At 36.4% G+C, this 24,804-nt stretch overlaps 2 protein-coding genes across 4 annotated transcripts; both read right to left on the bottom strand.

Annotated features, from left to right (window-relative positions):
- Nucleotides 1-289: 289 nt before the first annotated feature.
- LOC122306951 lies at nt 290-5,915 on the bottom strand. 2 transcript variants are annotated; one of them, XM_043119537.1, is made up of 11 exons: nt 5,775-5,915; nt 5,281-5,577; nt 4,902-5,170; nt 4,599-4,808; nt 4,397-4,489; nt 4,043-4,138; nt 3,319-3,930; nt 3,073-3,212; nt 2,800-2,912; nt 1,645-1,734; nt 290-640 (listed from the first exon to the last, which is right to left on the bottom strand). In XM_043119537.1, exons 3-7 carry the CDS (start codon nt 5,010-5,012, stop codon nt 3,541-3,543), a joined length of 900 nt encoding a protein of 299 aa, XP_042975471.1. In that variant the 5' UTR covers nt 5,013-5,170; nt 5,281-5,577; nt 5,775-5,915; the 3' UTR covers nt 290-640; nt 1,645-1,734; nt 2,800-2,912; nt 3,073-3,212; nt 3,319-3,540. The 2 variants fall into 2 exon arrangements, with proteins under 2 accessions (XP_042975471.1, XP_042975470.1); XM_043119536.1 differs by having other exon boundaries at nt 3,073-3,930.
- Nucleotides 5,916-7,500: 1,585 nt separating this feature from the next.
- LOC122306950 lies at nt 7,501-18,197 on the bottom strand. Of its 2 annotated transcripts, XM_043119533.1 has the most exons (6): nt 17,926-18,197; nt 17,513-17,654; nt 16,748-16,858; nt 12,977-13,062; nt 12,367-12,417; nt 7,501-9,762 (listed from the first exon to the last, which is right to left on the bottom strand). In XM_043119533.1, the coding sequence occupies exon 6, from the start codon at nt 9,760-9,762 to the stop codon at nt 7,798-7,800; it is 1,965 nt and encodes a 654-aa protein (XP_042975467.1). In that variant the 5' UTR covers nt 12,367-12,417; nt 12,977-13,062; nt 16,748-16,858; nt 17,513-17,654; nt 17,926-18,197; the 3' UTR covers nt 7,501-7,797. The 2 variants fall into 2 exon arrangements, with proteins under 2 accessions (XP_042975467.1, XP_042975468.1); XM_043119534.1 differs by lacking the exons at nt 16,748-16,858; nt 17,513-17,654; nt 17,926-18,197 and adding an exon at nt 15,904-16,705 and having other exon boundaries at nt 7,501-12,417.
- Nucleotides 18,198-24,804: the final 6,607 nt, after the last annotated feature.

Genomic DNA, 24,804 nt, shown 5'->3' with positions numbered 1-24,804 from the left:
CAGCGACTATAAATCGCTGCAATATACCTTGCCTCCTCTTTTCAAGTAGTTTTTTCGATTAAATAGTTTTTAAAACTATTGACGGCGATTAAAAAATCGCTGGAAAAACTTGAAAATCAAATTTTATATAACCTAGTAACCCAATATTCTTAACGGGTTACTAGGTCTCATTTTTACTCTCTCCATTCATCCAAATGCACCTGATAGACATGACCATTTAATCCATGCATCAACAAAAATATCGTTAACCATTTCTGTGCAATTCAAAAATTTCAAATATGCGTCAAATGAATACCAACAATCATATAATTTCTTACTACATTGGGTGGTGCATTATACGAATCATATCTATTACAAACTGAGCTACTACTTATATAAAAGATAAATATCACTAGTATAAGTTATTTGAGGACTCTACTCGTGACTAAAACCAACAGCTACCAAGTAAAAACATCTCATATTAATCTGGACTTTTCACCAACTACCATCCACAGTTCTACTTGGTCACTTTTTCAAAGAAAGGTGGTGAACACCAACATCTCCCACAACTGTCAGCCCAATCGGTGGTTGGTCATATCACCCCGCCAAGACCCGATCCTGATCTTTTGCTCGGAATCTTAACGGTAGAGTCAAACGATGCCTAATTTAAGAGTCAAAATGAAACAACCCTGGTAATGAGTGAAAATACAATGACATGAAACAGGAAAGTTATTTTTTTCCCTAAAAAGATGATCAAAAAAGATGTAGAAATCATGGAAACACACATATGGCATGTAGTCGAACACATGTACAGTCATCATTGGTTGAGGATCGCAAAAACTCAGATATAAGAAAATAAAACAATTATCAACCTTCTACCTTTATACTAGTCAAACCCTCATTCAACACCTTTGAGACCCATCCAAAACTAACAGCTCAACCTTGACCAAACTATCACTTTTTGCAGCCTCAAATATCATTCCTTTCTTTGCATTATATGTTTATCTATTAGAACTGGTCCCTTTTATGACTTTCTTCCTTAATGGCTCAAGTTAGTATAAGCATTAGCATTATGTCTATTATGGTCATTATTATTATTATTATTAAATGTTTTTTTATAAATGTTATTATGATAATTAATATTATAATTATTATACACAGTCATTAATGGTATTATTATTTGTTAAAATGGGTGTTTGATGAAAACTAAATATTGACCAATATTTATAGCAATCCTTTCAATTCATTTCACTATACATGCATTAGCTTATTGTGATAATTTGCTAGTTAGATCCTGAAGTGAGTTTAGAGAAGAGTATTGGAGATGTACATTTTGAGGTAGAACTCACAATATGTGAGTCCATCCTGCACTCTGATTTCATAGTAACTTGTGCTGCACTTTTTCCTTTCACAAATGATTAGTGTCAGATTTTTTCCTGTTGGTGTACTCATATAGTAGTGTATATGAGTTATATTTACATTTATTTGGACTGTTGCGTATGGCATTCTTAGTACACATATGAGTTTAAATAACTTCCATGGGAACACAGATTTGGATGTTAGTATCTGTGGAAAAACAAGATATGTAAACAAGATGCATGTAGGAAAATTTGATGTAAATGACCAGTCCCACTCATGGTATGGAATATAAGCATTGGACTATACCTCATGAGGATTTGTCATCGATGGATAGATATGTCCAGCCCCCCCCCCCCTGATGCAAGTAAAAGCACCTTTGATTATAAACCTTAACACCTGAAAATAACATGACAAATCCACAAGCAATCAGAAATTGTACAACACCATTTTTTGGGGAATTTTTTTGCAAAACTACGCCCCACTTAGTTTATGTGTATATAAACTAAGTATGCTTTGTAACGAGCAGTGTTCCAGTATTAATCATAGTTGCACAAGGTAAATATACTACGTCATGGCATGCTTTCCAAAGTGTATTAAGTCTTGCAGAGATGAGATTTATTTGTCGTTAATGGTGAGACGAATAAGTGACTAACATTCAGTACATATATAAGTGTACTATCCGCAAATCACATTTTTGGACAGAAAGTTGCTAATAAAGTCATTCAGATAGAGAGTGCCCTTCATGTCATCCTATAATACCCAGTTTGAAGAAGAATCTCGGCCAAATCTGTTGAAACAAGACTCAATGTAAACAAGCAAAATGTTGATTCAACATCAATATTTATAGAAGTTCACAATATATTTAATCTAAACTGTGGGCAAAACACAGGCATTATATCTAACTACAGAAAGCTGGCTTTCAATGAGGATGATGTTAGGCTGGATTTCCAGAAGGCTGAAGAGGAAAAGTTTCTTGAAGTTACTGTTAATATGTCCAAAGAAGACGGGATAAAGTTGACAAGTGACTTTAATGAGTACTATCTTAGCGATGGTGTTAGTAAATCTGCTCAACTGTGGAATTCGCAGATTTACTTTATATAAATGGATGCACTGGTTCGGTTTCTTCAGTCCTAAGGTGGAGAAATAAGCAAGATCTTTCTTGACTAATAGAGGGGAAAAACCATACACCTCTCTAATGCACAATTGGTAGATCTCTTCAATATCATTAACAGAGATTATGGGATAACCAGTGGCAAATCGAGACATATAATGAGTGAGGTTACCTTCTTGAACATCATTTTGAATTTCAGTATACAAAGGAAGCTACTAGTTATGTTATTTAAGATAACTAGTAATATAACTTTGGTATTATAAATACAAGTATGATATAAGACCACAATAAATGACATCTAGAAACATAATAGTATCAGCTGTTCACTAAAATAAACATTACAGAAATACCCGAGTTCCATATCTGATTCTTGAGCAACTCTCTCCTCCAACTATCTTGCTTCTTTTGGTTGTAAGTCTGAAATTACAGTTGTACGCGTCCTCCTTGCTTCTCATCTCAGCCTCTAAGTGAATAAAAATGATTCTCATTACAAAACAGGTAGAGATGGATGAAGAACTAAAAAATTCACATATATTTTATTGCACAAGCACAACGAACTTAGAAAAAGTCACTTTTCGTTTTCCCCCATTTACATGAAGAAACATACAACCAAACCCACTTACCATGCACTTTTTCCAACTGCATGTATCACACTTTCAAGCTTTTACAAAAGTTTGACATATTTTAGGAGATCATTTTGTTGGAACCATATGATGCAAGGTGTCAGCCTCTTAAAAACAGGTGTCATTTGTTCCAATTTCCCCTGCCAAATATAGCAATAATCAGACCCCTTCAATCAGAAAAAGGGGAAACCCACAAACTTATAAGCAAGAATGATAAGTTTAAAATTCAGAGGACAGAAATCATACCTCCATAACTCAAACTGGCTATTCCTTTCACTTTACATTCAGTGTGTGCATAATCAACTTATATTCATACCCAAAACAGTTTTTCATCTCCCCCGTGTTAAGATAGATATATTTATATAGATATAGTAATATCTATATATATATATATTGCCCAGTTGTGATATTGTCTATCAAAAAACCACCCAATCCAGTACAAAAAACCGCTTGACCCCCAGTGTTCCCCTATGGGTCGGGGGAATTGTTACACTGAGTCTGTCGATAAGACTCAGTGAATGAAGGATGATCCCTAAAGAACGACTGAAGCAATCTATCAGTCTGCATCTGATGCTCCCTAAGAGCCCGCATCTCTGATCTCATTTCATCCAGCTGACTCTTATACGCCTCAGCATCTTTCTTATGTTGTTCAGAGTCTTTCTTGTGTCTTTCAATCTCAGACAGGTAACATTGCATCTTAACCTGGTCTCGTTGACGCGAGGACTCGGGGATGACCATCTCCCCGAGTCCTCGCGCATATCCAGGTCGATGCCCAAGGACCTCCCTAAAGACAGTCGCTGCTGCCTCATCATTACGTTGCTCTGGTTCTAGGCCATCCAACCTACCTGTCATCTCCTTCTGCACATGCACCAAACTCATATTATTAACATTCATTGTGTCTGCTATTTATGCATTTATTATTATCAGAAATAGACATTGTAGGGAGATGGACTGTATGTAATCTACTCACGTATGTTTCTTCTGTAGCATCTGTCACAAACTTGTTCTTCTTCTTTGACCATCGCGTCTCTTTATAGAAGTCAACCAAATTTCCATTTTCAGCCCGCTACATGAATGAGCAACACGTATAAGAGAATTTTTTAGGTAGAAACATAAGTTTATTTTGGTTGACATGTGCATGGAATTACATCTACATGCTTGAAATCAACCACTACCCAACTTTGTGGTAATAATTTCACAATTATTATACACAGGAAAATGGCACCTACATTTAGAGGAACTTGGTTTTTATACGTTATATGGGTTTGGAATGCTTTCAAGTCTATTGAAATGAACATGGTCAGTTGGTAGGCAATCAACATACCTTTTGCTCAAGTATTCGGATGAATGATTTACGTCCTGATGTGTGGTTAATTGCCTGCTTCTTCCTGTTCTCCCGGTTTTGAGATGAAATTTTCTGCAATGCACACGTTTTTTGGTTAGCTATGTTGAACAGCCACTCTTTGACACTTTAGACATATTAATGGAAGGATTTATTATAGAAATTTGAGTTGGAGCATATATACCTTAAATGCATCGCTGCCCCACCTGCCACACAACTTGACCCATACAAGGGGGTCCACCAAGCTTGTCCCACTAGCTAACGCCTCTTCATGGCTTTCAAAGGATTGATAAATCTTGTGCAAATCATGATGAAAGGAGTTGAAGCGCTTACGAAGTGCCTTCGTCACGGTCAATCGGTGGTTCTCACGTTCCCAGTCGAACACGAAGTCAGACTACATGACAGAGCAAACTAGTTTTAAGGCACAAGATTATTGATTGTAAACCGCTGAAAAACTCATCAAACGACTTGAATTGGTCTAACTTACCCGAACACGGTCAATGAGCTCCTCTTTCATGGCTTCTGGGACATCGGTCCAGCGCGCATAACTCATGTCACAATATTGTTTAACAATCCAGCTTACTCGTGTCGTGAACATAGAAGCATGCTCACAACACGGGGCAGTCTCACCATCGTTTATCTTTAAAAGCACTTTCCCGTGCTTTCTCACCTTCTCAAACTCGATGCATCTAGCGGGCCCACGTATTCGTTTTCTTTGTTGCTGCGTTACTTCAGGTTCTGTGGGGGCGTCCGCAACTGCATTGAAAAACTCACTAGATTAGTATATGTAATTATACTAAACATAATGTTAACAAACACATAAGTTTTGTAAATGCATTCAATATATATCAGAAAAGTCAACATACCAGTTTGTGGTATACTGGCGTCCTCCAATCTCGCGTCTTCTCTAGGAGGTGATTGTTCGCGCACTGGTGAGGCTTCTCGAATAGGCGCTGGTGTGGGAATTGGGTTGGTAGCTGGTGGGGGACTTGGGGGCTATGTGGAGTCATCCGATGATTCTTGATTGCGCTCCTCAGGGCTGTGATATGAGGAGATTTTTGCCCCCCTTGGTCGGTTGTGGCGAGCACTGTACGGTACATGGCGCCTAGCACGAATACCTCGCAGCCTCCCTCTGCCTCTAGAACTGGGTCCCGCTCGGTCACCTGCGTGTGTATTATTACAAAATAAATGTAATAAACGTTAGGTCCATTCATTTTATAAATATGAAAGTCATACGAGAGTGGTTCGAAATAAGATCAATTATCTACCAATTTCAACAGTATCCTTTGTAGACTAAGCCTTACATTATGATATACATATATTTACAAACACAATGAAGATTTCGATCTAAATTATATACCTTGATAATTAATAGCGCTCCTCATGCCGCCAGCTTGAAGATTGGATTGCATGATAAATTGGTCTCGTAGGATAAAGCATCATAGGTCGATGCCAAACTTGTCTGTGCAGTGAAGCTTTAATGCAACGTAGTATTGTTTTCCCCTCACCTGATCAAGCATAATTATAGAAATACACATCATAAGAGATTTGCAAATTTCGAGCAAATAAGAATATAACAACATAGAAGTGATATTCTACATATTAGTTCAGTCAATATGGATCAAAAAGTATGTTTGTAAAAAAAAAATCAAAAAAGGTATGTGGGTTTAATCTGTTGTACCAACCTTAATGCAAAGAAGTTCCTGGCACATTTTATAAATCTGACCCAACATCATCGTCTGTGGATAGGTCCTCCTCATCTGAATATTCCCCCTCACTACACGCATCTTCAGAGCCAGAATTAATCATGTCATCATTAATAAAGTCTGATGAATCTACGCATTGACCATCCACATGCATGACTTCCCGTGCATCAATTTGACTAGGTGGTATATCAAGCCGATCCAGTGGAATTGACACTGGATCAGAGTTATCACACTGCACTGGTTCATAATAATAAGATGACTCATTTTCTTGATCGGCCTTAGGGCTACTTGAGGCGCCATCATTAATATCTGCGTTACTCCTCGACATGGACGGAATGTTGTATACATTCCTATTTGTATAGTTCTGCACAACACCCCAATTCCCTTTCACCCTTAAATCTCTTATGTAGAAACACTGATCAGCCTGACTCGCCAACACGAACGGTTCATCCTTATACCAAGTCCTGCTCATGTTGACACTAATCATATGGTCATCCACCCGTACCCCTCGTTTTCGATCACCAACGTCAAACCAATCACATTCAAATAGGTACACCCGACGCCACTCCATGTAGCGTAACTCTATGATATTTTTAAGACAACCGTAAAAGTCGGCATTATTTGTGGCCTCGTCCCCAGTTACCAAGACCCCAGAATTTTGTGTACGCCGGCGAAGTTCACGATCTTTCGTATGAAACCGCTTTCCATTTATTATGCAGGCATCATATGATGCAACCCAACAGTCAGGCCCGCAAGCCAACGCATACAGATCAGCGGACACACCAAGTGGATTCTGGGTACGATGTTCCTGGATCTATACCAATATTGTTGAAGATGGATCATAATTTATTATTTTCATAATTTCAAAACATGTCAAATAAATTTATAATATCTCAACGTAGATAAGTATGGAGGAGAACTTACACGGTGCTTGAACCAAGTTGCAAACTCGGATTGATGCGTGCTCACGATGCTGTTTGGGTGTTGCACACTACATTTCTCGTAGTGTTCCCTACATTTGGAGAACATAATCGCAACTATAAAATTTGGCGTTATGGTCATGCATATATGCAAACTTATTAAGTTTGAATGGAAGTAGATTTTGCAGTAAAGAGATTGATGCTTACTGTATATAGGGTCCAATCTCCGGACAATTGTTGAGCACATACCAGATGGCTGCCTTAAAGAATTTATCTTCTAATTGCACATTCGATGATGTTCCCAAGGGACGAACTTTCTGGTTAAAAATGCGGAATCCATCTATAGTTTCCTCTTCATCAGCATCAATGTTGCGGTCCACTCGATTGAACTTGGTCTCAACATCTTGGAGGTATATGGAGCAAAATGTCAGGCATTCAGTGTGAATGTAGGCCTCGGCTATTGAACCTTCTGGTCGAGCCTTATTCTTAACATACCGCTTGAATTTGCCTAGATATTTCTCAAATGGGTACATCCACCTATATTGTACTGGACCCCCTAGTATAGCCTCACGGGGCAAATGGACAGCTAGATGGACCATGATATCGAAAAAGGAGGGAGGGAATATCATCTCCAGTTTGCATAGAATGGTGACTATATCAGTTTGGAGCTGGGATAGGCGATTCAGATCCAGTGTGCGAGCGCACAACTCTTTGAAGAAAGTGCTAAGTTCAGTCAAAGCCAAGGCAATGTCACTTCTTAAAAACCCCCTGCAGCAATTGGGAGTAGTCTTTGAAGGAAAACATGACAGTCGTGGCTTTTCAACCCAATGATTTTGCAATCACGTGTAGAAAGACAGTTCGAGATATTGGAAGAGAACCCGTCTGGAAATTTGATATCGCGTAGCCACTCACATAACTTCTTCCTTTCATCTCCATGTAATGTGTACAGTGCATGCGGCATTGTTACATGATCACCTTCACGCCTCAAATGTAATTCTTTTCTATAGCCCAATAACTCCAGGTCACGCCTTGAATTGATATTATCCTTAGTTTTTCCTGAACTGGTCATTAAAGTGAATAAGACGTTCTCGGCAATATTCTTCTCAATATGCATAACATCTAAATTATGCCGAAGTCGAAGTGTTGACCAGTAAGGTAACGTGAAGAATATGCTGCACTTTGTCCAATTCAGCTCTTCGGCAGTACGTTTTCTCTTCCTAAGAGATTTGCCAAACGTCACATCCCCAATCATCTGCAATTGAGTTAGAATATCGTATCCTCCCATATCCCTTGGTGGCATGCGATGATCTTCTTTACCGTTGAACAACCCTTTCCTCCTTCTCCACATGTGATCTGGCTGTAAGAAACGTCGGTGTCCCATATAACAATGTTTTCGGCCATATTTCAACCAATTGGAGTCCGTGTCAGCATTACAAGACGGACAAGCTAATTTTCCCTTTGTTGACCAGCCAGAGAGATTCCCGTAGGCAGGAAAGTCATTGATTGTCCACAACAATGCAGCATGCAACGTAAACGTCTCCTTACTTGAGGCATCATAGGTAGGTACCCCATATTCCCAGAGTTCAAGCAACTCATCCAGCAACGGTTGCAAGTAAACATCGATCTCATTCCCTGGTGACCTTGGCCCTGGAATAATCAGAGATGTTATCAAGAATTGGTCCTTCATGCATGACCATGGCGGCAAGTTATACGGGACAAGGATCACAGGCCAAATGCTATGAGGTTTCGCCAAGTTGTTGAAGGGAGTGAAGCCGTCACTTGCTAGTCCGAGCCTAACATTGCGAGGATCCGCAGCGAACCAACTATGATGTTCATCCAATTTCTTCCAAGACTCAGAGTCAGCCGGATGTCTCATACTACTATCTTCTATTGCCCGATGCTCTTTATGCCATCTCATATCACCTGCTATCTTCGCAGACATAAAAAGACGCTGCAATCTCGGTTTCAACGGAAAATGGCGCAACACTTTTTGAGGTATGACGCGGGGTCCCCTGTCATTTGGCATCCACCTCGAAGCCTTACATACAGGGCATTCATTAAGCGTGGCATATTCCTTCCAGAATAAGATGCAGTCGTTGGGGCACGCATGGATTTTATGGTAATTGAAACCCAACCTGCGCTCCAAAGACTTTGACTCCTCATATGATTGTGGTAAGAGCGCATCAGGAAAGGAAGACCGCAACAGATCAAGGAGCATGTCAAATGATCTAATTGACCATCCACCGATAGATTTGATGTGTAATAACTTAACAATGAACGAAAACTTTGTAAATGTTGTACACCCGTCGAAAAGAGGACGTCGGGCATCCTCCAGTAGCTTGTCAAAAGACGTTGCTGGTGAATCTTCAGGAATTGGTGGCCGTATTGATGATCCAATGTTCTCTTGTGGCACATCAACAAAGGTGCCTGCACGCATGTCATCCAACATCTGCTGCATGTCATCGATGTAATCATCTTCGGGTATAACCTCATTCGAGATATCTCCACATTGTGTGTAATTTGGATTGATCCCTTTCATGAACAAATGGGTTTCCACCTCAAATATAGGCAGCCACAGATTGTTAAGGCATGTACGGCATGGACACCGAATGCGATTCCTTCCACTTGCATGAATTTGTGCTTGTGTCAAGAAATTTTTAACCCCTTCAGAGTATGCAGGCGATAATAGTCTATCGGGCTCATTCATCCAACTTTTGTCCATCTAAAAAAAGTGGGTGAGGAATAGAGTTAGACAAACAGAGACCATGATATACCGGTAGTTGATGAAGTACCGTTTGACAAACATGGAAAAATGAAGGCAAAATATATGACCTTTGGGCACATCATGCAATTGCATGACGGGTATAGTACATGAAGAAATGTAGAATTCATCCTCATATGTCTAGCAAGCTCAACTGTTGAAAGCTTTGCTCATACGAGAAAGGTGTGTATGTTACAAGTATCACTCATTCCACAGTTGAGTTAGTGGAATGAGTGAGGTTATGCGCAGTTGTACAAAGCTTCATCAAGTATAAGAGAAGCCTCACACCCGATGGTATCACAATCTTGATTGAGTGATTAAATTTAGTTACCAATTGGATCTTTAAACGAACATAGCGTGGACCTCATGAATGAAGAATAAATGTTTAACTTGAAGTCTAAGAATTTTCGGGGGATAACTGGTATATCAAAGGGGGTTTCTAGTATTCTTTGGTTCATTGTTGTAATTGGATGTGTAAACATAGATGTACCTGAAGACGATCTTTCAGGCACACTCACATCTTTCATGGCTTAGCCCAGAAAAAACAAAATTTATGTTTCTACTTCAGTGCTAAGTTCAAGCAATAATGTCGAATGAAGTTGTAAAAATTCAAGCATGGACTTTCCCAACAAAAAGTAAAGTTGCAAGGCATTTAATCGTACTTTTTTCCACCCTAACTCAGAGCCACGCATTAAATATAAGCAAAAATGTAACGTATTTAATAAACTTGAGTATAGTACAAACATGGCATGCACTGTACAACAATATTACAGCGAACAGTAAAATAGCTTTTGTTCTGATCAAAAGGAAAAGCATGATAAAATTGTTTTATGGGATTTTACTTTAGAAATGATAATGGGTGTTGGAATGTTGAGATTTTTGGCGACAAACAGGCGGCTACACACGTACAGTTGTGTCTATGTTATTTAGAGCTTTATGATGGTACGGCCTACATTTATTATATATATGAAAAAATCTCAAAGAAAAAGATCAAGAAGTTTCTAAGGTCTTTCAATGCTAGAGAGCTAGCCGGGGAGGAGACGAAGAGAAGGAGGAGAAGGGATATTGCAGCCTTGCATGACTCATGAGGAACCATTATCTTCCAGCTTCCTAGAGAACATCACCCACAAACACAATAGCTTTCAGCTATAAAAGATGGATATAGCTGTCTAGCTGCTGCTCTTAGCTTGCATAGACATAGACAACAAGCTTAAGCTTTAAGTACTTAGGGAGGCCGGCCTATATATCTAGACCAAAACACTTTTACTTAATAGAAGGGGACCTTTCCTCCTCTTCTCCTGCTCTAAATGCAATTACTTGTTGGTTTACACTTCTGCATTATTTTTAATGCTTTGTTTTTCAACTTTGGACTCTGATCACATCAAAGAATGCAAGCACGCAAAGCAAAGGGGCAGTCTTTGTCTATATCTATTTGCTTCAGTGCTGTGCTGTGCAGGATAAATGAAAGTTACTGCTACTAATGCTGCAACTTTCATTCTGTTTTTAATGGACATTAATTAATGAATGCTCAAGTTGACAACCCTTTAATTATTTTCATCTAAGATTAATGCACTCAGGATTTCTATACCCAAAAAAAATTCTATAAAAATAAATTTATAATCATATTAATATATGTTAAATAAATAAATTATTTTTAAGCACACAAATTTATAGCAATTTGTACACAGATTTATTTATAGTTGTAACAGCGTTTATAATTATCAATCTGTAAATTTCAGTTGATGTTAAAAAAAAAACAAAAAAAAACCCTAATCTGGTCAAACCCTTTAATTTCTTCTTGAGTTAGCTGGTCAATAACTCAACCACAAACACAAATGTCAAACTGCTCATGTGGCCATTGGCCTGCCTCTCTTATCAGCACTAATGTCAAAAGAAGGTTAAACGACATTAACCTCAGGAATATAACCAACTTCTAAACAAGTACACCAATCGAGCAACTGAGAAGCAGTTTTCACAAGATGGCTTGTCCCTAGCATTGATATTTATTATCATCCATCAGTTCAACAAAACCAACAAGCAGAATGTTAATCATACTTCCATAAACAATTAAAAATAACCATTTCAAGGTATGTCCCAGGAATCTTTGCCTACTTTTTAACTTTGGATTTAGGCACTACCAAAATAGGAGAATGCGCATAACAGAACATATCAGTCAACATACCATTGGGAAATTACATCTGATAGTTCAGAATTGACCTTTAGCGATTAGCTGAAAGCGAAAGATTATTTCACAATTGGTTGTGAAATAAAACAGGTGTCACCTATTTTAGGTCCAACAAGGCAAAAATGCAAAACACTTTGTCCCATTACCGGCCCATAAACGAAACATCAAGGAAAAAAAAAAAGGCTGGAAGATCAGATTCAAATGGGAGATAGACCGTAATGTCCGAGTCACTTAAATCTGCACATGCTAAAATGCTCTACACAAAAGAAAGGGCAGTCACAATCGTCATAAGTGAGATGAATAATGTTATCTTAATATATAATGCTGGGGCATGCAATACAAAGAGTCCATGAGTTTAAACAAAACACCACTCAACTTACATATAGTGTTGGGACGACTGCAATAACAAGGCTAGTAAATGCCACAGAAGTCTGCACATGTTAAAATTAACTTACGATCACAAATAATAACAAAATCAACATAACTCATGGACAATTGCAATCAAACTTCAGCTTCTAGGGCATGTCAGGAAAATAGATTCTTAAAGCATGAAAAAGTGAACTGAGCAGCGTTTCTTTTGGTTAGAAACGCTCCATTTATTCCACGTAGTTTATTCCATATATATGTCATTCGAGAATTAATTAAAGGGTAGTCAATCAATATCCCACATTGTACAAAGAATTCATAGGAGAAAAACATTGTAAAAAGACAGGCCCTTTATATAAGTGTAAACAGAAGTACAAATGATTAATGTTTTAGAAGTATATGTAAGAGTCAAAATACTGCTTTAAACATGGAAGACAAACAATACAAAAACATTTTGAATGAAGTGGATGTTTCGCTTTATACATGGTAGTCTTTAAACCCAAAAAGTCCAGACAAAGTCCACTGGTTTAGAGCCTAGGATTTCAGCGATAAAGTTCTTGTACTTTTCTGCCACTCACAGCAAATCAAGACAGAAAGTAAAACTTGCCACAAAATCATAGTTACCTATTTAGCAACGACAGTCGCGGCAGGATGTGCGTGATGTTAGACAGGCTATTGCTGCACAATGGCAATCTGCTGCAAATTCAAACCTACAGTAAATCGAAACACACAATTATTTCCAAGAAAGAGACAGGGCCAGAGCAATCAATTATTTAGACAATCTTAGTGCACATATTATACTGCAGGTGTTTCTCGGTTGTTAAAAGTTAAGAGGTGTTTCACAGGTGATCCCTAATCTCAGATTAAACAAGATGCTGTGGAAGTTTTGAATTAAGTTCATTGCCTGCTTAATATTCTCAAAGAATTAAAAACAGATGATTATATAAGTACAAAAAAAATCAGCACAGAAATTTAATTACAGAAATTTTTTATAATAGCATAGACAGCAATATCATTTATATGGTCACCACACCCCCCCCAGCAAAAAAAAAACTAAAGAAACCATAAAAATAACATGCTTGTACTCACTGTAACCAAATTAGCAATCTTTTTGCTTCAGTCTTTTTTTTTTAAAAAATTTTGATAGGAGTTCCCATATTATTGATCTGAAAGAATCTATTTGTGATCTTCAATCAATATCATAGCTCCTAATGCAAATGTATAGTTTTCTTGACTTTGCAGGCAATGGTTGCTCGTGGAGACCTATCTTAGCGGAACTACCACTCGAGGAAGTAGGATTATTAGGCCCAAATCATATGTTCATGATATGCATCACATCTTTGCTATGTAAAGTATGATAATCAAAGTTGCTCGACATAAATAGCTTTGATGTATGATCTATTCTTTTGGTGTGGGCTAAAAATGTTTGGGAAGAATAGATTTAACAATCAGCCGGATGCTCAATTTAAACAAGTTAAAGGAAGAACCCCCAAACATCTTGATCTCAAACTCGTGTCAGTTTTGCACATCAACTTTAGTTTATAATAATTATATAAGCGATATATAATGTAGGATGTTTTTATTTTTATTTAATACAAATTTAATACATGTGCACTAAATTATAGCAAAGAGATTTACTATAGCCAGGTAGTTTTTTACTCAAAACTCAGAAAATGTTGCCAATGTGCTCATGTTTACAGTATTACAAACTGCCATAGAGTACTTAAAGCATGCAATATTTGCAAGTAATAAATGTGTAACCTACTCTTAATATGTTACGTCAAAAATGCTAATGCTATATTCGCCACTAATAAAAACTAAACTGTCGGCTTCTAAATGCATGGTGCAAAAGTGAGTACTCTTTTGCTGATCTAAGTTCTTATAAATGATTCAAAGACTCTTCTACATCATATTAGTGATCATGAACATAGAGCAATGAAAAGGGTAATTTGTCATCCCTTTTCCAAAACTCATATGGCATCCAAAAATGTCTGGTTGAATGTAAAACTCCAAACATTTTCCAGCTAACTAACTAATAGCAAGACTGTTTCAGCGATAGATAATATGGATGATTATTCATAGTAAATAGGCATAGCCCAAGTACACGGGTAGTATAAAAGAGAGTAAACCTAAGTACAATCTAAATCAGAAACAGAACTAAAGAAAAACATTACAAATGTTGATATCCCTTAAAAGATAATTCGCCCAAAAGTTTAAAGTGTTGAGGGGAAAGTCCCTATGTCTTGGTGGTTTGGTATTAGACTATTTTTTTTGCTGAATATTGCAGAACAAAGAGCTTTAGATACTTAATTCTCTGCGCATCTTCTTTCACTACAACTCGTATGACAATGGATCAGTTATATGCATCTAAATATGAAAAATTAAAGTGTGAGTGATCTGTGTTAATCACTTGGTCCATGCATGCATGCATGGACAGAGAGATTGGAGAGAGAGAAAGAGAGATCAGATTCTATAGGCCGATTCTTACTTGTTTTCTAATAACAAGTAAGACTGGAACGTGGATTTCTCTAGAGACTTACAGATTATATATATATAATCACTTGTTTTCGAACCTCTTGAACACTTCACATCCAACACACTTTGAAGAAACTAGAAAGGAACAGCTCTTGACCATCATGAAGATTTTATTAGTGACATCTGATGATAATATTTAGGAGCACCCTCCATATGATTTAGTGCTAGTCTGCTAGAACTTTGGAGAAACCTCATTTCAATAACCATTTATTTGCTCCTATTGGTCTATTCATAGTGTTTAACTTATTGCCTACAGATTCAATTTTCAACTCAGCCTAACTTTTATTGTTTAGATTAATTAATGGAAAAATAGAACATCTTAACCTGTTCTATTTATAACATAATAAATTACATAGCATTGATTTGTCCCGGTTTTGTCATCCTAAGTAACAACATGGGACCAAGTTGTAGATGCAAAACTAATAGTGGGTGTTGATACATATTAGGATATTTATCAAAACTGAATGAATATAAGCAAGCTTAGAAAGACAGCCTTTTGAATAAATAAACATAAGCATGATGATGATTGAAAAGAACACCTAGTTTCAGGCAACCAACCATACTAACACAGATTTTAACAAGCATCCAGATTTTAGGAAAGAAAAAAAACAAAGTGTTGGTAGGATATGCCATTGTTGAAAGCTTGAATGGACAATGTTGGAATCACAGGTTTGTTTTTCCCCAAATTATTTCCTAGAATCTAGCCCTAAAACTAACCTCAAATGCACAGATTCATTGAATGGGGTTTGCAGCAACAAGTACTAGAGATCAGACCTAAATATACTTGAGGTTGAACATAAGAAAATACCAACTACCATTATATGATAATCAACCAATGAATTGAACATGCACGGCATCGACATATATCAAAAAAATAAAATTAAAAATTAAAAAACATGCACAAAGCCAATCAAATCCAATTTGTGCATGAAATGGTACAATCCAAGTCACCCCTTTCCATGGCACTATGTTCATGCATGGTTGGAAAAAAAAAATTTACATATGGAAGAAATTACCCCTTTCCATGGACTGGCAAGCCTCGAACACAGTAAGAACTGGGACTCTCTCGGCCTTTGTTTCTGACTAACAGCAAAATGGAAGAAATTACCCCGCTCTAGATCAGGACAGAGGTCGAAGTTGGCTTTGATCTTCGTCTGTACATATGCATTCAACAGAATGGGGATTTAATTTTTGGTAGACGCATAGCAAGGTTTAGAGAGTTTAAGATTTGAAGGGGGTAACATACAACCTAATGGGTAAGCCGATAGTCCCCGGCACAGCTTTGGTTTGGGTTGGAAACGATGACCAAGCTTCTACTTGACGGCGAAAATGTAGTGGAGGCCAGAGAGGGAGCTTTGGGAGTGATTGGGAGGGGGATTATCGTCGCCGCCGTCGTATCGAATCGCCGGAAGGGATTTAGTAAGAAATCGACTGAAACACAAACGGAGGGAGGAGAGGCAGTACTGTGACTAACTCGAGGCCGCGGGGAGGGAAATAGAAAATAAAATTGTTGTTTTGGCGCCTCTACTAATTATTCATGGTATAGCAGCGAAAATTGTCGCCGCGAAAAGAGTTATAAGTTGCTGGGATAAGCAGAATGATCCTTATCGCCACTATTCAGTGGATATATAGCAGCGATTAATAAGTCGCTGCTATATGATATAGATTACGGCGATTTTTTTTGCAGCGACTCAAAAATCGCTTGGAAAAGTCCAAATTCTTGTAGTGTCTTCCCACTCTTAAAATAAATTCTCATGTTAATAACCAATATATAGTGCCTGAATTTTACAAATGAAAATAATAATTAAATAAGATCACATCATAAAATATAAAATAAATAAAGATCTATCATATATATACCTTGTATATCATCATAAGATGTCTTGGCCTCTTGACCAGTTGCGATCCTTTTTGAAGGGTCAGAATCTTGGGTTCCGCCATTCATGTCTTTATCCTCCTTCAGCAACATATCTGCATTCCCAAGAGTACTGTATATATAATGTAATGGTCTACATCATCTATTACTCATTTAGCTAAGGGTTAGTATCTAAATTTTTACTTTTATAAAAAGTAATTACAAATTGAGGTGTAGATCATGTTCAAGTATCAATTTTATGATATATATATATATATATATATAATTGATACTTCAATACTAAAGATTGGTTTGGATTTAGAGATGAATTGAGATCAAATGAGATGGTTTTAAATGAAAGTTGAATAAAATATTATTATTATTGTTTTAAAATTTGAAAAAGTTGAATTGAGATTTGAAAAAATTAAATTGTTTATTATATTTTGTATGGAAATTTGAAAAAATTAAAATGATGAGATGAGATGAAAGAGATAAAATGCTTTCCAAATCCGAAAGAGATCTGGGAAATTACCACATGGAATTAATTAGTATATATATTAATATACTACATATAAACACACACACACCACAAGCGACCAACCAAAGGCGACATACTAATGCCATGTGTACCCGATGCGACATACTAATGCCAAATACTAATCTCATCTCTCAAGAAATTGGCATTTTCACAAAACACAAAAGAAAACTTAAAGTTTAAATAAAATAAATAAATAAATAAATTGGGAACAAGGTGATTAATACATGAGTACCTTTTTTCTCCTTTTGTTGTGGAACGGTATCAATTCCACCTTGAAATTGAGGTCTACCCGATGGGATCTCTTCATTTTTTGAATGGACCCCTTCAGTCACTGTCTTTTGGGTCAGGATATTCATGCTCGCTTGATGGCAAAACTGTGTTCCCAAACTCAACACGATGATGATCATCTCTAAAAGTGAGCATGCATGCATGGTATTTTGCTTTAAATTAAAGAACTTGAAATGTAGAGGAATTATATTTCCCGAGAAAGCAGCTTGCTAGAGCTAGCTAGACAGATATCTAGATCTACCGATAATAAGGTTGATTCAACGTACATTTGCAATCATCCTATCCTAATTTCAAATCGTATGATCATGCTAATACTCATAAAAAATAAAGAGCCCAAAACAAAACCAGGATTAATACCCTTATTGGGTTTTGTGCCTCTTTCGAGGTTGTTGCTGTAATCTTCTTCTTGCTTTACTACTGGGCTTTCATCTTCAGGGTTGCGCATGGTCTCCTCGTTATGGCGTTCACTGGCCATTGTTTCTTCCCTCTGATCTATTAATTGTTGTCCTCCCACCAGACAAAGCCTTCTAATAGGGTGTAGTACTTTTTGTGCTGGTTGCGTACAATTCAAAGAAATTGGGAGATTTGTTTTCTCTTTTATAGGAGAAATTGGTACCTGCATGCAGGTAATTAATAGAGAAGTACTGCAGCTTAAGGAACGATAATATTACAGGAAATACGTACAATAGTAAGTTATAGTTCATTCTAGATGTTTTTGCAAGATTCTTCGTGATTAGAAGCGAATATTTTCTCTGATTAATTAATTAGAACGCTCAATCATGTGAAATGAATAAAGCATGAAAATCCATTGCAAAATAAGTTTAAAAAAAATCCGTTTTTTGGAAATTATTCTCGATCTTTCAAAGTATGCATGATCTCATTTTCTCATGGATTCTTTACGCAACACTCCCACGTCACGAAGATAGTGATCATTGAAAACTTGGCGATGGCATCACGTATTGCTTGGAGAGAAATTCTTGTACTTAGTAGTACTAGTGATTGTAAAAAATATTGAATTATATATGAAATTAATTAAGAGAAATTCTAGGTTATATATAAGACATTGATCTGGGTGCAGTTTTGTAAGGTTCATCATGGTTGGAATTGGAATTTTAGAAGTGATTCTCTCTGTTTAAAGATTCCGGCCCAAAGCTGGGAAAAACACCTTTACAGGCACGTTAATCAGAAGAGAACCACTTAAAAAAGAGAGGGGGGGGGGGGGGGGGGGGAAGCAGAAGAGAGAACCAAATACCAAAGTGAGCTTCTTGAAGAATAAAGAGAACTATATATACAATATGATATATTAATGCTTATCTGAATGCAGCTCTTAATTGAGAAAGGAATAAAGCATATATATATATATATATATATAAAACGTTCCTAGCTAGTTTGGTCCAGTCAATATAATATTGCAAGGAATTATGCCTGATGTTTTGAAATATGATCTCCTAATTTAATTTCCATGGGATCTTTGTGCGTAACACCCACGCCTCCAAGTGATGATCATCCAAATGTAGTCATGAATGGTTTATATTTTCTTGGGGAGAAGTTATATTTAACTGTACCAAGGAATTTCAAAGTAATATTGGTTAATGTCTCCTCCCACAAGAACACCATTATAATTGTCCTTTTTTGACCACAGATTATAAGTATCCCAGGAATAGGGAAAAGTTTTACTTAGCATATATCCCATATGCCATACACCATATCTCATTTCTTTTTTTTTTCTTTTTTTTTTTTTTCTTTTGCCCATAACAAGTATGTGATGTATGAATAATGAGTAGAATAATTCAATTAAATAAAATAAATATGTAAGTTGTCTCATGATATGGGATGATAAGTAGCATCCATCATGCGGCACGCATATAACATGTCAAGCGAATTAAGCACATTTTGATTTTACATTTGGAAAATTGGGAAAAACAGTTCAAGGCAAGAATTGTTCTTTTTTCCGTATATATGATTAAATTCTGAGTGGTTTTTCATTTTTAAAAAAAAAAAAAAACTGTTCTTCTACTATTACTAAAATAAGTGTACATTATTATAACTTCAATAAATTAAGATTTGGATAGTGAGTTGAATTGAAATGACATAAGATGAGAGTTGAAAATTGAATAAAATATTGTTAGAATATAGTTTTTTAATATTATTTTTATTTTAAAATTTAAAAAAATTGAATTGTTTATTATATTTTATTTGAAAGTTTTGTAAAGTTATAATAATGAGATGAAATGAGTTGAAATGAACTCATCATTCAAACAAAGCCGCTGGAGAATTAAATAATAAGAAAAAAAATGAGTGCAGGTACCATCTCTCTTGTTCATGTATTACTGCCTAATATCATGAGGATCATTTGTGATGCTCTTCCAGTGTAGGAAAAATTGTAAGTTTGAAAAAATAAAATGAATAATTTAAAAATTTTGTATTTGAATTATGTTTAAAAAGAAGATGTAATGTGATGTGATGAGATGAAATACGAATTTTGAAATTAGATATATTTACAAACAAGTCCTTAATGATTACAAAGTATTGATATTACCGCTGATCATATTTAATTAATATTTCCCAAGTGAATGTCTTCACACATAAGTTATCTCGTCTGCTTTGTATTAGTTGGTTTGGGATAAATGTAAAGACGTTTCGTCTTGTTATTTTTTATATCCTGTAACTATTTTAATATTCTTGATAAGAAAGAAAAAAACAAAATTAAGCAACCGGCCGGAATAAGATCAGAACCAAATACCAAAAAGCTGTGAGCTAGCTGAGGATTAAAGCCCACTATATATAATTAATGCTTATTAATTAATTAGAACGCTCAATCATGTGAAATGAATAAAGCACGAAAACCCATTGCAAATTATTTTTTTTTTTAAAAAAGAAATCCCTTTTTTGGAAATTATTCTCAATCTTTCAAAGTAGAGAAAATCTACTCGCATTAGCTGATGTGGCAAATCGGGTTGAGGTGAAAACAGTTTAGTCTTATCAAATCCATTTCTCTCTCTGCCATTCCCCCTTTGTCTTCCCTCTCACGGGTTCTTCTCCAAAAAACAAAAAAAAAAGAGGTGTTCCCTTTCCAGTAAAAAAAATCTCTAGGTACAATGTTAAAATGTGATTCTTTTTCTTGATTTGGAGATGAACTTTCACAATTTTAAAGATGAAGTCCCAACAATCTCTAGTTGGTTTTCGAGAAGTAATTATCCCATTCATAAATCTACTCTCTCCCACATAAATAAAATGAAAGATTGATGGCCATTAATATTTGAGAGTTGGAGAAATTATTCTTTCTTGGAAAAAAAAATGGTGGATGCGTTAAAGAGGATGTTTTCAGTCGGTGGATTTGTTCTACCTTGGGAAAAAAATGGTGGATTTATGTTAAAAAAGGACATTTTCAGACGGTGGGTTTGCTTTTAAAAAGTTGGGTTTAAGATAAGAAAATTTTAAAAAGTCACATAGGCGGAGTGTGTGGTGTCGGCGAAATGGAGGGCTTTAAGTGTAGAAGAACTCATCAAAGTGTGATCTCCTTTTCTCATGGATTCTTTACGCAACACTCCCACGTCATGAAGATAGCGATCATTGAAAACTTGGCGATGACATCACGTGTTGCTTGGAGAGAAATACTTGTACTTAGTAATAGTGATTGTAAGGAAACTCGATTTATATATGAAATTAATTAAGAGAAATTTTATTTTTATTTTTTGATAAGTAATAAACTTTATTGATCAAATGCAACTAGGCAAAGCCCATATACACAAAAAGTATATAAAAGAGACACCTAATTATACTCTAGTAAGTTGAAAAGAAATCAAAAACTCATGAAAATTATCTCCCTTTAGTACAATAGCAGAAAACCATTAGACCAAAAAAAATATAAAAAAGTTCTAGATTTTTCTCACTGTTCTCTCCTTGTTGTTGAAGCATCTCTCATTTCTTTATATTCAAAGGTAACATGGTAAGCACAAAGGAATCATCCTCCACATTGCAGCCAGCTGTGAGCTTTGATGATGCATCTTCCAACATGCTAAAAGATCCACCACATGCTTGGGCATGACCCAATTCAACCCAGCCCTACTAATATTGTCATCCCATAGCTCTTGCACCACTTTTCAATGTAGAAAAATATGATAGATCATTTCACCATTCTTCTTACACAAATAGCACCACTCCAAAACAATCATCTCTTTTTTCCTTAAATTGCCAGCAGTCAAAATCTTACCTATAGCTACAGCCCAGGCAAAAAATGCAACTTTAGGTGGCACTAAAACTCTCCATAAACTCTTTCCAAGGGAACATAATAGACTGGTGGTCTTGCAACACCTTATAAAAAGATCTGACAAAAAATTATTTGTTCCTTGAGTATTTCCATAGCATTTTATCTCTCTCATTTCCTTATATCTTCATAGAATAAAAAAATTGTAAAAACTTGGTATCATTTTTATACAACACACTAATACGTGATTAGTCATTTTTTTTCTTTTTATTTAAATACACATATTTACATATCAGTATATGTGTTTAAATAGAATGATAAAAATAACAAATCACATGTTAGTGTGTGGTGTAGAGGATGATAAGTTGAGTTTTTTATTAATTAATAGTGTTGTGAAAACGATGACAATAAAGTGAAAAAATAAATACGAAAGAGAAATCAATCACACACGATATAAAGATTTAAGTGGTTTGGCAAATTGCCTCCATCCATGGGAGCTGCAGAGGATTTTTATTACTGAGGAATCATACTAAAATGGTGGGGTGATTACTGTTCTCACATTGTACGCCATATGTTATAAAATAACATATTTATAGTCAAACGACAGAAAAAATCCTAAATTCTTGTAAAAGCAATGTTCGCTCAAGCGGCATATTGAGCACACGTCGAGTGAACCTCCTTCTTGTAACTGCTCGAACTCATTGTCGAGCTGTCTTCGAGCGTACCTCTGCTCAAGTGATATGGACCAGAGTCCACAGTACTTAACAATTCTCCCATTTGGAGACTGGTACATTTACTGTATCGCCCTCTTTCTCAAACATGATATCCTCTACCTCTGCAACTCACTGCCCATGTCTTCATGCTAGAAGACTAACTGAAGTTGCGCACAATTTCAGTTTCTCAAGTGTAACACCATTTGTCAACATATCAGCAGGGTTCTTGCTTCCACAAATTTTCTCAAGTAATAATTGTCCATCATCTAACAATGATCATATGAAGTGATACCTGATCTAAATGTGCTTGATCCTGAAATGAAATGTTGGATTCTTAGCAAGGAATATGGCTCTCTGACTATCACTGTAGATAGTGCCTTTTTTATTCTTTTTACTCAATTCCTCTAAGAAGCCCTGTAACCATTCATCTCCTTTGCAGTCTCTTACACTGCAATGTACTCAGCTTCTGTAGTAGACAAAGAAACTATTTTCTGTAGATTAGAACCCCATGATACTGCAGTACCACCAAGAGTATAAACAAAGCTGTGGTATTCTTTCTGCTATTAATATCTGCAGCTAAATCAGTATCAACATAGCCTTGTACCTCTAAGCTCTCTCCTGAGAAACACAAGCACGCTTCTGAGGAGCCTTTTAGGCACCTCAAAATTCATTTCACTGCTTCCCAATGTTGTTTTCTTGGGTTACTCATGTATCTACTTACAACTCCCTCTGCATGGGCAATATCCGGTCTTATGTAAACCATAACATACATAAGTGAACCAATAGCTGAGGCATAAGGAACCTTACTCATGTAATCATGTTCCTCATTTGACTCAGGTGACTTATTCTTGCTGAGTCTAAAATGACTACCCAAGGGTGTGCCAACTGGTTTGGCCTTGTCCATATTGAATCTGCTAAGTATCTGTTTCACATACTTAGGTTGTGAGAGTCTCAACATACCTCTAACTCTATCTTTGACAATTCTCATGCCAAGGATTTGCTTTGCAACTCCTAAATCCTTTATTGCAAAGTGCTCTAATATCTACTTCTTCAGATTATTGATCTCATCAATACTAGCCCCTGCAATAAGCATGTCATCCACATATAACAATAGAATAATGTAAGAATTGTCAAGATGCCTGACATGGCAACAGTGATCTGCATGACATCTTATGTACCCTGCATTGCCCATGAAGTTATCAAATTTCTTGTACCACTGTCTAGAAGCCAACTTCAGGCCATTCAAGTTCTTCTTCAATCTGCAAACTAAACATTCTTTTCCCTATACTACAAACCTCTCAGGCTGGTGCATGTAGATGTCTTCTTCAAGATCTCCATGAAGAAAGGTTGTCCTCACATCTAACTGCTCAAGAAATAAATCTTCAATATCAACTATAAACAGTACCATCCTAATGGTTGTGATCTTCACCATAGGAGAAAATATCTCAAAGTAATCAAAACCTTACTTCTGCTGAAAGCCTTTTACAACAATTCTGGCATTGTACGTCTTACTGCCATCATGCTCAGTTTTCACCCGATACACCACCGGTTGTGTAATGCCTTCTTCCCTTATGGAAGTTCTGCCAACTCCCATGTCTGATTCCCTAACAAGGAATCCATCTCATCTTTCATAGCCAACTCCCACTTGCTAGAATTTTCATCTTACAAAATTTTTTCGTAACTCTGCGATTCTCCACCATCTGTCAACATAATAAAATTCAAAGTATGTGAGAAAAGCTGTGAAAAACTTATAGTCCTAACTGGCCTGCGAACTGCAGCTATAGGAGTGGACGGTTCTGAAACTGACTGCAGAATAATAGGAATGGATGCACTGCATTGTGACCTCTAATAGGTCATCCAAACTTACGAACTCAGATTCCTAAGGAGCTGCTTCAAATGTCATACTAGACTTGTCCTTGTACACAATCTTCTCATTGACAATCACATTCCTGCTTCTTATAATCTTTCGACTCTGATCATACCAGAAATGATAGCCAAAATGCCTCTTCTCCATAGCCAATGAAATAACATTTCTTTAACTTAGTCTCAAGTTTACTACAAGTATCAGAATCAATAAGAATATAAGAAAGACAGCCAAAAGTTTTAAGGTGAGAAAATTTGACCTCTTTTTCGCTCCAAACCTCCACAGGCAATCCACAATCTAATGGAACTGATGGCTCTCTATTTATCAAATAGACGACAATGCTAACTGCATCTGCCCAGAAAGTAGGTGGTAATCCAGCGTACAACCTCATGCTTCTAGCACGCTTATTTAGGGTTCTATTCATATATTCAGCAACTCTATTTTGTTACGGT

The sequence above is a fragment of the Carya illinoinensis genome, chromosome 4 (genome assembly GCF_018687715.1).
Source record: "Carya illinoinensis cultivar Pawnee chromosome 4, C.illinoinensisPawnee_v1, whole genome shotgun sequence".
NCBI lineage: Eukaryota > Viridiplantae > Streptophyta > Magnoliopsida > Fagales > Juglandaceae > Carya > Carya illinoinensis.
Note: the sequence above shows the minus strand (reverse complement) of the source record. Positions and strands in the feature narration are given on the sequence as shown.